Source organism: Mirounga angustirostris, unplaced genomic scaffold, assembly GCF_029215605.1.
Source record: "Mirounga angustirostris isolate CCGP_5_RB_7025 unplaced genomic scaffold, mMirAng1.0.hap1 SCAF_1, whole genome shotgun sequence".
NCBI lineage: Eukaryota > Metazoa > Chordata > Mammalia > Carnivora > Phocidae > Mirounga > Mirounga angustirostris.
In genome coordinates, this window is record NW_026991709.1 from 203,344,336 (window position 1) to 203,358,318 (window position 13,983).

At 51.6% G+C, this 13,983-nt stretch overlaps 1 protein-coding gene across 1 annotated transcript in view; it reads left to right on the plus strand.

Annotated features, from left to right (window-relative positions):
- The window catches only part of UNC13A (unc-13 homolog A), a 60,769-nt gene that overhangs the window by 24,032 nt on the left and 22,754 nt on the right, over positions 1-13,983 (plus strand). The window contains exons 10-25 of the mRNA XM_045863848.2: positions 36-587; positions 849-957; positions 2,744-2,790; positions 5,561-5,639; positions 5,803-5,808; positions 6,288-6,359; positions 6,647-6,866; positions 7,413-7,640; positions 8,554-8,695; positions 8,820-8,989; positions 9,552-9,667; positions 10,691-10,854; positions 11,246-11,396; positions 11,707-11,775; positions 12,096-12,185; positions 12,404-12,538. Of these exons, the coding sequence (XP_045719804.1) occupies positions 36-587; positions 849-957; positions 2,744-2,790; positions 5,561-5,639; positions 5,803-5,808; positions 6,288-6,359; positions 6,647-6,866; positions 7,413-7,640; positions 8,554-8,695; positions 8,820-8,989; positions 9,552-9,667; positions 10,691-10,854; positions 11,246-11,396; positions 11,707-11,775; positions 12,096-12,185; positions 12,404-12,538 (2,350 nt within the window). The remainder of the gene's footprint in view (positions 1-35; positions 588-848; positions 958-2,743; positions 2,791-5,560; positions 5,640-5,802; positions 5,809-6,287; positions 6,360-6,646; positions 6,867-7,412; positions 7,641-8,553; positions 8,696-8,819; positions 8,990-9,551; positions 9,668-10,690; positions 10,855-11,245; positions 11,397-11,706; positions 11,776-12,095; positions 12,186-12,403; positions 12,539-13,983) is intronic.

Genomic DNA, 13,983 nt, shown 5'->3' on the forward strand with positions numbered 1-13,983 from the left:
TGCCTCCGCTGCTGAGCCCTGGCTGGTCCCCACAGCCCCACCGGCAGTAGCCGCTATGCCTCCTCGGGGGAACTGAGCCAGGGCAGCTCGCAGCTGAGTGAGGACTTCGACCCAGACGAGCAGAGTCTGCAGGGCTCCGAGATGGAAGACGAGCGGGACAGGGACTCCTACCACTCCTGCCACAGCTCAGTCAGCTACCACAAGGACTCGCCGCGCTGGGACCAGGATGAGGAGGAGCTGGATGAAGAACTGGACGAGGAGCTGGAGGAGGACCTGGAGGACTTCCTGGAGGAGGAGGAGGAGGAGGAGGAGCTGCCTGAGGAGGAGGAGGAGGAGCTGGAGGAGGAGGAGGAGGTGCCTGATGACATCGGTAGCTACACCCAGCGTGAAGAGGTGGCCGTGGCTGAGCCCAAAGACTTTAAGCGTGTCAGCCTCCCACCGGCCGCATCTGAGAAGGAGGAAAAGGCTCCGGCTGTACCTGCTGAGGCCCACGACGTGGCCAAGGCAGCCCTTGAGCCGGCTGCGCCGGAGGAGGTGCCCACAGCTGAGCGGGCACCTGAGCCAGAACCCCCCAAGTCTGAGGAGAGGTAATGGGAGGGGATCAAGGGGCTGTCACGGGGTCAGTGGTGCTGTGATGGGGTCAGCATGGACCTGGGGAATGGAGGGGAGTTTGTCACAGGGTCATGGGTGGGGAAGCGGAAGGGAGCCTGAGAGGCTCGTCAGAGGGGGTACCGATGGGTCATCGTGTCTCTGAAGGGCCAGAGAGGCCACGGAGGACCTGACGTCGCTCCAAGGGCGGAGGGTCAAGGGAGGGCCGGCCCTGAGCCTCATGACGCCCCTTGCCTCAGTTTCAGGCGACGAGAGGATGAGGAAGGCCAGGAGGGTCAGGACTCCATGTCCCGGGCCAAGGCCAACTGGCTTCGAGCCTTCAACAAAGTGCGGCTGCAGCTGCAGGAGGTGAGTGAAAGCAGAGCCGCCGGCCGGTCAGGCCCATGCCCGCCCGCCCGGGTCCCGCAACCCGTCAGCCCACCTCCCCGCGTTTCCCGTACCCCACCCACCCTGGCCATTTTCCAGGCTCTGCCCACACGCATCACGACACGCCCACGGAGAGCTTGGCCACGCCCCACTTCCGCACACCATCCACCTCGCCTACGCTTTCATACATCCTGGTCTTTCCATGGCTCCGCCCACACCAACCTGGCCCCACCCACACCTGTCATTGTCCTGGCCCCATCATTCCTGGCCCAGCTGCTGTCCAATCCGACCCCTCTCTGACCCTAGCTACACCTTGGCTTCATCTGTCTCCAGAAGGGCCCTTCCCTGTTCTCACCCATGCCTGCCTGTCCTCTTCCCCAACCAGCTGGCCCCACCAAGGCCCAGCCCAGTCTCCCCCATGCCAGCCTGGAATTTTGAGTGGGGAAGAAGGAGAGATAAGCTGGAACCTGGAGTTAGGTCATGGTTACAGCCGCTTCAGAGGTCAAGTTCATGGACAGGGGTAGAGGTTAGGGATAGGGGTAGAGATCAGAGTTAGGGCAGCAGTCAGAGATCAGAGGTCAGGGTTAAAATTGGTGTTAGGGGGAGGAATCAGTGCCTGGGATCACATTGGGTACCCGTGTCAGGGCTGGGGAAAGGTTTGAGGGCTGGTCAGAGAAGAAATTAAGTGGAAGATAGATTAGCATTAGGGTCAAGGTGACTGTTCAGATGGGCAGCAGGGTTGAAGCCATTCATTTACCTCTTCAGTTGCTCAAGCTGCCCTAGGCTGGGGACAGGGCAGTGCCCTTATGAAAGGGGCCCTTCCAAACTGGGGTGAGGTTGGCAATAGGAGATCCTAAAGAAAGTCCCAAAGTCCTAGACCATCAAACATCAGAGCCACAGAAATTTCAAATCAAATTTCCTATGTTTTAAAACAGAATTTTATTTTTTTTAACTAAGTAATCCATTCACATGGTTCTGAATGCAAAGAGTAGAAAAGAATATGCAGCGTAAAGTCTATTGAAGAACTTCCACGAAGTCAGCAAATTAAATGGAAAAACAGCAGCTACTCTTGTAATGGAACCAATCATATGACAAAAAATAAATAAATAAACATGGGCAGGCTCTCTGGGTTTCACAGAAGGGGCACAAAACTAATCCAAGACAATCAGGAAAACTCCCTGGAGGATGTGACACTTAAGGAAAAGTGATATCCAAAATACTTCAATAAGACTTCAGAAGAGAGGGCTGGACCCTCCCCACTCTTCGCCCACCATGTCACCCTCTAGTTGCATAGGTGGGGGTGTCAACCCTGGTTCTGCCCTGAGATCCGAATGACAAATGGAGGCCGGTCGGAGGCAGTAGGTGGGAGGGCATTCAAAGAGCTAGCACAGCTCAGGCAAAGGCCCTGGGGTACAAGATCAGATGAGCAGGTGAGGCTGGGAGAATGACAGAATCTTATGAGTGTTTGAACCTGTCCCTGAGAATCCCAGGACTGTAGAGCATGAGCTCTTGTTGGAGGTGATACTAACACATCCCCAGTTTGACAGATCAGGAGACCAAGTTCTATTGAGATTGGTGGTAGAGAGGAGCTCTTTTCTCCCCATTTTACAGATGGAAAACTGAGGCCCAGAGTAAGCTTAAGGACACACAGTGAGGACTAGGCCCCAGGCCTCCTGACTCCCAGCCCAAAGGGGAGACAAAGTGGGTGGGGAGCCTACCCTGCCCTGGGGAGAGACTGCCCCACTGACCATACCTGTTTGTCCTACAGGCCCGAGGAGAAGGAGAGATGTCTAAATCCCTGTGGTTCAAGGGCGGGTGAGTAACGGAGTTGTGGGGGTAGGAGGAAGTTTTGACCCCAGAGCTTGAGGCTGCTTTACACCATAGCCTCAGCCCAGTGAGGGCAGCAAAGGGTTCCATTTAGACAGGGGACAGACCGAGTGACAGATCGGGGGAAATAATGTAGTCACTATCCTAAGAGATTCACCACAGACAGAAGCCAAAGATAGAACACACTGAATCTTCACAACAAACCCACGGGAGGCCTGCTACCCCTATTTTACAGGTGGGGAAACTGAGTCCAAAGAGGTCCATGCTTTGCCCCAACCGCTTACATTATTCAAGACCACTTCCCCCTAAAATAAATGTAAGATAAAGGAGAAGCCTATTTCCTGCAGCATATCTCTGTAATCGTGGAGTGAATTTTTTTTTGCTTTGATTCTCTTTTCATTTTATTTTTATTTATTTATTTTTGAAGATTTTATTTATTTGAGAGATAGCAAGAGGGAGCACAAGCAGGGGGGAGAAGGAGAGCTGAGCAGGGAGCCCAATGTGGGGCTCGATCCCAGGACCCTGGGATCATGACCTGAGCCGAAGGCAGACGCTTAACAGACTGAGCCACCCAGGTGCCGCTTGATTCTGCTTTTAAATATCTCAGATTATTGCTGTGGCTGCTGGCTCTTTAATGATAATCACTTGGTCTTATGTGGAGCAATTCGTCGTATCTAATTTCTTAAATTTCTAATTTTGGGGGCTTTCTTTTTTTTTTAAGATTTTATTTATTTATTCATGAGAGACAGTGAAAGAGAGAGGCAGAGGGAGAAGCAGGCTCCCAAGGAGCAGGGAGCCCGATGCAGGACTCAATCCCAGGACTCTGGGATCATGACCTGAGCCGAAGGCAGACGCCTAACCGACTGAGCCACCCAGGTGCCCTCGGGGCTTTCTTTTCCTTCGGCATCTGAGTGGTGAGGTTAGAAGATGTAAAAGATATTTTTAAGTTCCACTAATGTTTTAAAATAGCAGCAGGTGGGTGACTGCCTCTCTTTGTACATCCTTTGCACACAGAGGCATAGAGACAGAAGCTGTGACTCCCAGATGAGTAGGTGTCCTGGGTTGGGGAGCTCAGGACGCAGGGACTGACATGAGGATGTACATGTGATTTATGGAGGAAGTGCCCTCAAGAAAAATCTGTGAGGCAGGCAGGATCAGGCAGGGGATGCAGCCAAGCATAGATGTAGTTCAGGGGTCGCCACACCTCTGCCTGATGGAGCAGGGAGCACTGGTACCTGAGTAGCCCCCCCAGGGCTTGTCCGGAGTCATTGGCTGCCAGACATCTCTCTCAGTGGCCAATGGGAAGCTTCTGGAGAGGAGACACACCTGAATCCTCTTTGGGATGAGAGCAGCTCTCAGTAAAGTGAATTTGTACAGGCCACAGAGCTCGCTCAGATCCACCAGCTACACCAAAGCTGCCAAGAAGCAGTAGCCTAGATTTCCATTTCCCTTCTTCCCATCAGCTTTGACATCATTCCTTCCAGAACAGATTTTAAGATTTTATTTTTTTATCTGTGAGAGAGAGAGAGAGAGCATGAGCAGGGGGAGAGGGACAACAGACTCCCCGCCAAGCAGGGAGCCCGATGTAGGGCTTGATCCTGGGACTCTGGGATCATGACCTGAGTGGAAGGCAGACGCTTAACTGACTGAGCCACCCTGGTGACCCATTCCAGAATAGATTTTATTTTCATTATTTATTTATTTATTTGACAGAGAGAGAGAGACAGTGAGAGAGGGAACACAAGCAAGAGGAGTGGGAGAGGGAGAAGCAGGCCTCCCACGGAGCAGGGAGCCCGATGCGGGGCTCTATCCCAGGACCCCAGGATCATGACCTGAGCCGAAGGCAGACACCTAACGACTGAGCCACCCAGGCGCCCCTAGATTTTATTTTTTTAAAGATTTTATTTATTTGAGAGAGAGAGCACTAGTGGAGGGGAGAGGCAGAGGGAGAGGGAGAAACAGAGAGAGAGGGAGAAGCAAGTTCCCTGCTGAGCAGGCTCGATCCCAGGGTCCGGGGATCATGACCTGAGCCGAAGCCAGACATTTAACCGACTGAGCCACCCAGGGGCCCCAGAATAGATTTTAAATATACATATCCATTTTCCAATTTTGAGCATAAGGAAAGGTTTCATGAATATCTTAGTATATTATTTAGATTTGCCTTAATTCAAATTTTCATTAAACGTGGGCAACTGCATCATCTCCCCATTCCCCAGATGAGGAAGCTGACGTCCAGTGTCTTCATTTCCGAGGGCCGCTATGACAAATTACCACAAATGTGTAGCCTAAAACAACAGAAATAGATTCTTCTACAGTTCTGGAGGCCAGAAGCCCAAAATCAAGTTGTTGGCTGGCCCACACTCCCTCCGATACCTCTAGGGGAGAACCTGTCCTTGCTTTGCTAGCTGCTGGTAGTTGCTGGCAATCCTCAGGATTCCTTGGTTTGTAGATGTGTCACTCTAAATTCTGTCTCTTGTCACATTGCTGTCTCTCTTTTTATAAAGACCCAGTTATACTGGATTAGGGGCCCACCTACTCTAGTGTGACCTCATCTTAACTAATTATATCTGTGATGACCCTATTTCTAAATAAGGCCACATTCTGAGGTTCGAGGGGCTAGGACTTAAATGTATCTTTTTGGGAGACATAATTCAGCCTTTAATATCCATGGAGATCAAGTGATGTCCGGGCCTCAAGTTATGTCTATTGGAGGAAGGGGGAAGCCTGGGCCCTTGACATCCCTGTGTGTGTCTTGCAGCCCTGGAGGTGGCCTCATCATCATTGACAGCATGCCAGACATCCGCAAGAGGAAGCCCATTCCACTCGTGAGCGACCTGGTGAGCGCCTGTGCCCTCTTCTCCCCCAGCAGAGCAGGCCTGCCATAAGCAGTGCTCAACTTATACAACTGCCCATGGCAGACCTGGGACTGGGAGCTGGCAAGGTGTTCTCTGGAACTAACGTAATCTGATTTCTACCCTGCCTGCTGCATGGACACTTCAGGCCATGGTGAGTGATGGTGACCTGGGCCTTCGGTCTCTCTCTCTTCCCAGGAACCGCCCCCCCAACTAGGATCTTTCAACTGGCCCCAACCCATGGGTTCTGGGTGGGGGGGAACCCTGCCGTGTCCTACAGTTTATGGGTGGAGGAGAGAGCAGGTGACTCACGACCTTGGTTCATGGAGTGGCTGGTAGTTTTGTCCTGTGGCTGGTGATCATGCCAAGTGCAGCTCCTGAGTCTGGTGGGGGATGGGTGAGTCAGGGGTGTGAGACTGCACACCTTCCAGGGTCCCTTCTAACCCGGAGCCTCTGTCACTTTCCAATTCTTTGCTGGCTCTGCTCCTGCTGCTGTGACCTGTTTCATATTCGTGGCTGTGGCTTCAATCCGTGGCTGGTGGCCCCAAACCATGGCTGTGGATTCTGCTTGTGGTGACAACCCCATGGGTGTGAATCGACCCCTGTACTCCCTGGGTGATTTCCCTGCCCCAGTCCCTGGTCCAGTCCAGAAAAGCAGGCATCACCTCGGCCTTGGCCTCCAGCACTTTGAACAACGAGGAGTTGGTGCGTGGGGCGCCTCCCCTTCCACTGGGTTGAGGGGTGGGCTGGGCTGGGGCTTCCTGCAGGAGGAGGAGGAGAGTGTGGCCGAGACAGGCATTCCTCGCTCTCTGCTCTCCGCAATCTAGTTTCCAGAATTGGGTTGTGCAACACCCTGTCAACAGGATCCGTGCACAGGAAACGTGCTCCCACAGTGTGGGGGCCGGGAGAGGGGCTGGGACTTTACTATACTCAGCAAGGGGGTGAGGGCGGGGCAGGACAGCGCCCCATGCCGGCGCCCTCCCTCCCCTCAGAAAAACCACGTTTACAAGAAGACCCTGCAAGCCTTAATCTATCCCATCTCCTGCACGACGCCACACAACTTCGAGGTGTGGACGGCCACCACGCCCACCTACTGCTACGAGTGCGAGGGGCTGCTGTGGGGCATCGCGCGGCAAGGCATGCGCTGCACCGAGTGCGGCGTCAAGTGCCACGAGAAGTGCCAGGACCTGCTCAACGCCGATTGCCTGCAGCGTGAGCGCGGGGCCGGAGGGGCGGGGCTCCGCGGAGGGGGGGCGGGGCGGGGCGGGGCAAGAACCGGGGCGGACTCCTCTGCCGGAGGATTGGGGCGAGAGGAGGGAAAAGGAGATGTGAGAGGGTCAGAGGTCGGAGAGGGGTGGGGCAGGACTCAGGGACTAGCTAAACGGTGCAACGAATGGGGTTCCTGAGAGTCAGCGGTTCCGCCGGAGAAAAATGGGTTAGGGTTAGGGTTAGTTCGGGATGGAGGGGGCTCAGAGTGGGGGGAGGAGTCAGAGAAGGGGCGGGGTCTTGGCAGGGAGCGGGGATTCAGAGGAGGGGGGACTCGCGTAGACAGGTGGGGACTGACGGGTCCAAGGGGTAGGAGGATTCAGAGAGCAGGTAGAAAGCTCTAGCAGTTCTAGCTTTGGGGTGCGAGTCACCTGAGCCGCCATGGCTTAAAGTACCCTTGGCCACAGCCGAGGAAGCTCTGGAATGGGAGTTGGGGTTCTCGCTCCAGTGAGGGAGCGCGCTCTGGACAGTGACTGCTGTCTGCGTCCGCAGGGGCTGCAGAGAAAAGCTCCAAGCACGGGGCGGAGGACCGGACGCAGAACATCATCATGGTGCTCAAGGACCGCATGAAGATCCGGGAGCGCAACAAACCTGAGATCTTCGAGCTCATCCAGGAGATCTTCGCCGTAACCAAGACCGCACATACACAGCAGATGAAGGCGGTCAAGCAGAGCGTGCTGGACGGCACATCCAAGTGGTCGGCCAAGATCAGCATCACTGGTGAGGCCGCGGGGGTTGGGGGGGTGCACAGGGTCCCTTCTTAGCCCCCTGTGCTTCCTCCTATGGCTCTTCCTTTTGCGGCGTGTACTTGAGTGTGTCCATGTCTTTCCCATGTCCATATGTGTGAGTGTTTGTGCTCACAGGGTGGGCATGTATGCCTCCAAATGTGAGCACATGACACTCTATCTGGATGAGTCTTGATTGGTGCCTCCCCCAGAATCAGACCCCAAGAAGAGGAGTTGAGGGCACATTGTTTCTTTGGGAGGTGATGCCATGGGAGTTGAGAAGTGAGCTTGGGAGAGAAGGAGCCCTACACAGGGTGCCAATGATCAAGCAATGCTGTGGACAACTGGGGCTCATTCCCCTCGGGGACCACTGGGGGACAGTGTTGAGCTCACACAGCAGAGTGGTCCTACCCAGGGATGGGAGCCTTAGGGTGTTTATCCATGCCCAACCTCATTCAAATTTCCCGGAAAGACCCCAAGATGAGGATTTCAGGGCAATGTGTATCCAGGAAGTGGCCCCAGGAAGCCCCAGTGCGGCTGGAGATATGAGTCTGGGAGCAGGTAGGGAAGGCACATAAACAGGTGGCTTCCAATAAACAGGTGACTCCATGAGCAACTGTAAGCTCAGTCCTGCTGGAGATTTCAGGACAATGTATAGAATGTCCTACCCAGGGGTGGCCCTGGGGCACCTTCCCATTCGGCATCAGCTGAGGGCTCCCTGGGTGTTAACTCTCTAGCAAGTCCTTTATGTCTTGTGGGTGTCCCCATGGGCTCCTGTGGTCAGAACAAAGCCCTCAGGCCATGTCACAGGTGTCTCCAACAAGCAACCTGCAGCCCGTGACAGGGACTGTTTTCAGCATACCTCACTCCTTGAGCCTGTACTTGTATTTGTCCTGTGTGTCTTACAGTGGTCTGTGCCCAGGGCTTGCAGGCAAAGGACAAGACAGGATCCAGTGACCCCTATGTCACTGTCCAGGTTGGGAAGACCAAGAAACGGACAAAAACCATCTATGGGAACCTGAACCCTGTGTGGGAGGAGAACTTCCACTTGTAAGTGACTGGCTGAACCCCTGAGCCCCGAGGGGGAGCTCTCTGCTGGGGCAACTGAAGGGGACTCCAAGACCAGCCTGTGCCAGCCACCTGACCCCAGCCTCTGGCTCTCCCTGCCCTGCAGTGAATGTCACAACTCCTCAGACCGAATCAAGGTGCGTGTCTGGGATGAGGATGATGACATCAAGTCCCGTGTGAAGCAGCGGTTTAAGAGGGAATCTGATGACTTCCTGGGACAGACGATCATCGAGGTGCGGACACTCAGCGGCGAGATGGACGTGTGGTACAACCTGGGTGAGCATGGGTGGTGTTCTGCAAGGGACAGGGAGGGCGCCCCAGGGAGCCAAATTGGGGAACCAGTGTCAGGAGGAGTTAGTCTAGGAGCCCAATCTATGGGGGGGGGGGCAGGGTCTGTGAGCCCAATCTGATGGAGCAGGAAGCAAGACCTGGGGATCCTAGTCTGAGATGAGTAGATGTCTAAGATGAGTAGATTCTGGAGATCTTGATTTGATGGGGGAAGCAGGGCCTGGGAGCCTAGTCTGGGGGAGAAGCAGGGATAGTCCAGGCTAGGGCTAGCCCAGCCTAGCCCAGCCTAGGGCTGCTGGTTAAAGAGGAAGATGCAGACTCAGGAATTTAACCTGAGCAAGGAAGTAAGGTCTGGAGTCCTAGTTGAAGGAAGAGACAGGGCCTAGCGAATTCTAGGCTAATGGGAGTGGCACAAGTTTAGAGAGCCAATCCGAGAAGATACCCAGGTCTTAATCTCAGGGAGTCCAGGAGGGCTACAGTCATGCATACATTAAAATACCCGGGCCTATATTGGAAAGTTCTGATGCAGCCATCCATTTCTGTTTTTCAGACAAGCGGACTGACAAATCTGCTGTATCAGGTGCCATCCGGCTACACATCAGTGTGGAGATCAAAGGCGAGGAAAAGGTGGCCCCCTACCATGTCCAGTACACTTGTCTGCATGAGGTGAGGCCCACTGCTCTTCCCTGCCTTCAGGGATCACTATGATCTCCCACATTGCCTCCACTTGGAATTCCTGCCTGCCCCAGCCCCACCTTCCTCTTTCCGGCCACACCATCCACAATCCTCAAGCCTCTAAGACTATCCCCCATGCATTCCTTCTGCCTGGAAAACTCTTTATTCATCCAGCTTCAGGGCCCCCTCCTTTGGGAAGCCCTCCCTGACCTCCAGGCAGACTCTCACTACCCAGCTCCAGGTCTTCCATTTGTTCCAGACCTGAACAGGGGGGGTTCCTGGAGAGAACTCAGTTTGTTGAATGAATAAATGATTGAATGGACAAATAGACGATGAGTGGATAAAAGGATGGGTCGACGGACAGATGTGGTTAAACTATTGGAAGTATGGATAGGTGGATGAGTAAATTTGGGGGCAGTTGGATAGGTGGATGGGTGAAAAGATGGATGATGGATGAATGGATGGATAAATTGTTGGGTAGATAAATAGGTGATGGATGGTTGGATGGGTGGATGGATGAATTGCTGGATGGAGAGATTAAGTTGTGGGTAGTTATAGGGGATGGATGTGTGGTTGGATTATTAAAAGAGAGGATTAGTGCATGGATGAAACTTTGGGTAGATGAATGGGTGGGTGGGTGGATGAGTGAATGAATGGGCAGGCAGACCGATGGAAGTTTAGATAGATGAGTGGATAGATGGATAAATGGATGAATGTATGAAAGGATAGAGGAGTGGATAGGTGGATTTTGGGGTAGCTGGATCGATGGGTAAATGAGTAGATGGATAGATAAGTAAAGGGGTGGGTAGGTGGGTGAAGTGTTACAAGGATGGATGAGTCAATGGGTAAAATTTTTGGTAGTTGAATGAATTGGTGGGTGGTGGATAGATGAAAGAGTAGATGAATAAATTAATGAATAAACAGATGGATGATGTAAGCTGCCCCAGACCTGGGATCTCTGACCCCTTGTGCCTCAATGCACTCTTCATGATGCCTTCTCCCTCTTGGTGGCAGAACCTGTTCCACTTCGTGACAGATGTGCAGAACAATGGGGTTGTGAAGATCCCAGATGCCAAGGGTGATGACGCCTGGAAGGTTTACTATGATGAGACAGCCCAGGAAATTGTGGATGAATTTGCCATGCGATATGGCGTAGAGTCCATCTACCAAGCCATGACGTGAGGCTGCAGGCTGGGGTGGACATGAGGGCAAGGTGCAGGAAACTGGGGTGAGGGGGACACCAAGTGGACCCTGGCAGATCTAGTGGTGGAAGGATTCTTGGGAGAAGGAACCAAAGAGGATGTGGGTGTGGTGGGCATTCTGTAGTCCCTTGGAGGTTAGGAAAGTGCCATTTCTGGGAGCTGAAGCGTGGTGAGAGTCAGAGTTAGAGGCAGAGATGGGCAACCCAGAGAGGAGACAGAGAGAAACTTGGAAGACACAATCAGCCAGAGGGAATGGTTTGAAGATTAGAGGGAGCCACTTACAGATGCTGTCTTGGAGGCCTTCTGGTGGGACACTGCCTGTCCTGGCTGGATGCCAGGCCCAATTTCTCCCACTCCCTCCCACCAGCCACTTTGCCTGCCTCTCCTCCAAGTACATGTGTCCTGGGGTGCCCGCCGTCATGAGCACCCTGCTCGCCAACATCAATGCCTACTATGCGCACACCACCGCCTCCACCAACGTGTCCGCATCTGACCGCTTTGCTGCCTCCAACTTTGGGGTCAGTCCCAGGGACTGGGGCTGGGGGAGGAGGGAGAGCCCAACCCCGTGCTGGTCAGACCCTGTGTGACTCCCTGGTCTCCAATCTGGAACTGACTTAGTGTGTGATTTTGCACCAGTCACTTGCCCTCTCTAAGCCTCAGTTTACCCCTCTGTAGAATGGAAACAGATATCACGATGGTTCAGTTCAATAGTGGATGGGGTACACTTAGTGTATAGTAAGCACTTACCCAATATGGTAGCCGCCTTTAGCTGCTACACTTGACCCCCATGTCCCTGCTTCCATCCATTCTCCTCCTCTCCCTCCTCAGAAAGAGCGCTTTGTCAAGCTCCTGGACCAGCTGCACAACTCCCTGCGGATCGACCTCTCCATGTATCGGGTGAGAAGTACATGCATGATGACTTGGTTGCTCCTACACATGTTTGTGCCTGTAGGGGAGAGCTCCCAGCCAGTGTGCACATGAGAGGACCCATCTTAACATGTGGAATGTGTTCCTTTGACATGTGTACACATATGTGGGCAGCACCTACCCAATTTGCTTGGTGCATCCAACCAGACACCCCCCCCAGTTGCTTCAAGGTGTTCTCATGGACACTCACATACTTCCTAGAACTTGGGGGGCTCTTGTATTTCCCCTAAAACAGTCTCCCTCTACCCAGCCCTCTTCCATAATCCCACCTCTCTTCTCCCTTCCAACAGAATAACTTCCCAGCCAGCAGCCCAGAGAGACTCCAGGACCTCAAATCCACTGTGGACCTTCTCACCAGCATCACCTTCTTTCGGATGAAGGTAAGAAGGAGACCCAGTCCCATTAGCTTTCCATCGGGCATTTTCTAGCACTCTTAGCTCCTAACCAAATAACATTTCTCCTGGAGAGTAGTGCCCTTTCTCAATGACCCTCTGCTTTCATACTGCTACATTTCCTTAAACTCATAACCACTTGTAGGCACTTCCTGGGTACCACCTGTTCCAGCTATGCTGACTTGTGCCTGTCTCCCTCCCTCTAGGTGCAAGAACTCCAGAGCCCACCCCGAGCCAGCCAGGTGGTGAAAGACTGTGTGAAAGCCTGCCTCAACTCTACTTATGAGTACATCTTCAACAACTGTCATGAACTCTATAGTCGGGAGTACCAGACAGACCCGGTGAGGACCCCAGATAAAGCAGAATGGAATAGGGGATACCAACCAGACCCTGGCCCAAGTCCTAGGTCTGCCCCTTCTCAAGTGACTTAACTGAGCCTCAGTATCTCCCTCTGTAAAATGGGGTCATAAACCCATATCTCAGAATTGAGGAGAAAATTTAATGAGATGCTATCTTTAGATAAAATGTAAATAAATGCTTAGCACCTGATATACAATAGATGCTCAATAAATTCAGTTTTAGTTAAACTTAGTTGAGTTTGGCATGCAGTTTGCCTAGGATAGAATCACTGTTCAATAAATGTTGAGTTGAATTTAATTTCTTCAGTAGAGTTGAGTTTTGGTCATTTCAACTCAATTTATTTGAGATCTTTCAACATGTGTTTTTTTATCTACACATATAATGCCAGGATTGTCAGTAAGGTTTCAAGGAGTTCATACCATTTTAGAAGGGAGAGATATATACATTGAAATTCACAACCTAGGGTGATTAGCCCTGGGATGGAGGAATTGCAGGAGACTGTAGGGGCTAAGGGGGCCCTACCTCACCTTGGGCTTCAGATAGGAGATAACACATAAGCTCAATTTAGTGATATTTTATTTCATTCTCTTCATTGAAATCAAATCGCTTTTAATTGAATTGTGTTGAGGTACAGTGGATTAAATTGGGTTGGGTTTAGTTCAACTATAAACAGTTTAGTTCCATTTATTTCTATTCAGGTGACTTAAAATTACTCTTGGCTAATTAGTGAGCAGAACTGAGTTGGATTAAGCTGGGTTTAATTTAATAAAAATCCATTTATTTATATTCAGTTGACTTGAAGTTATTCTTGATTGGGTTGAGTTGGCTTGAGTGAGGATGAGCTGGGTTGTTGGGTTAGGTATAGTTGAGTTCAAATGAATTGGGTTGAGTTGGGCTCATTTCAGTTGAATTTAGCTACATTCATTTTCATTGATTGACTAAAGTTGGATTGAACTGACCTGAGTATGTTAGGTTCAGTTGAGTAGGTAGAGTTGGATTGGATTGACTCAGTTGAGTTGAATTAGATTAAGTTAGGTTGGGTTGAGTTCAAGTCAATTTATTTCCATTATTTTGACTTAGGATGATGTTGATTTTGGATGAGTTGATTAGGTTCAATCCAATTGAATTCATTTGAGTTTAATTCAATCCAGTTAGGTTTAATTCCACTACATTCAGTATAATTGGCCCAGGTTCAGTTTCATTGAATTAATTCTGAGAATCTCCATCTGTTAATCTAAATGGGCCTGATTGACATTCATTTCAGTTCCATTTGGTTTAGTGGGCTTCAGTTTTTTTCAACTAAACTCAGTTCTATTCACTTTTATGAGTTGAGTCTAATTAAGCTTTGTTGAGCTGCATGGACATGAGTCCTGTTTGGGCCAGTTTACATGAATTCAGTTCCTTTTCATACAGCTCTCCTACCTGA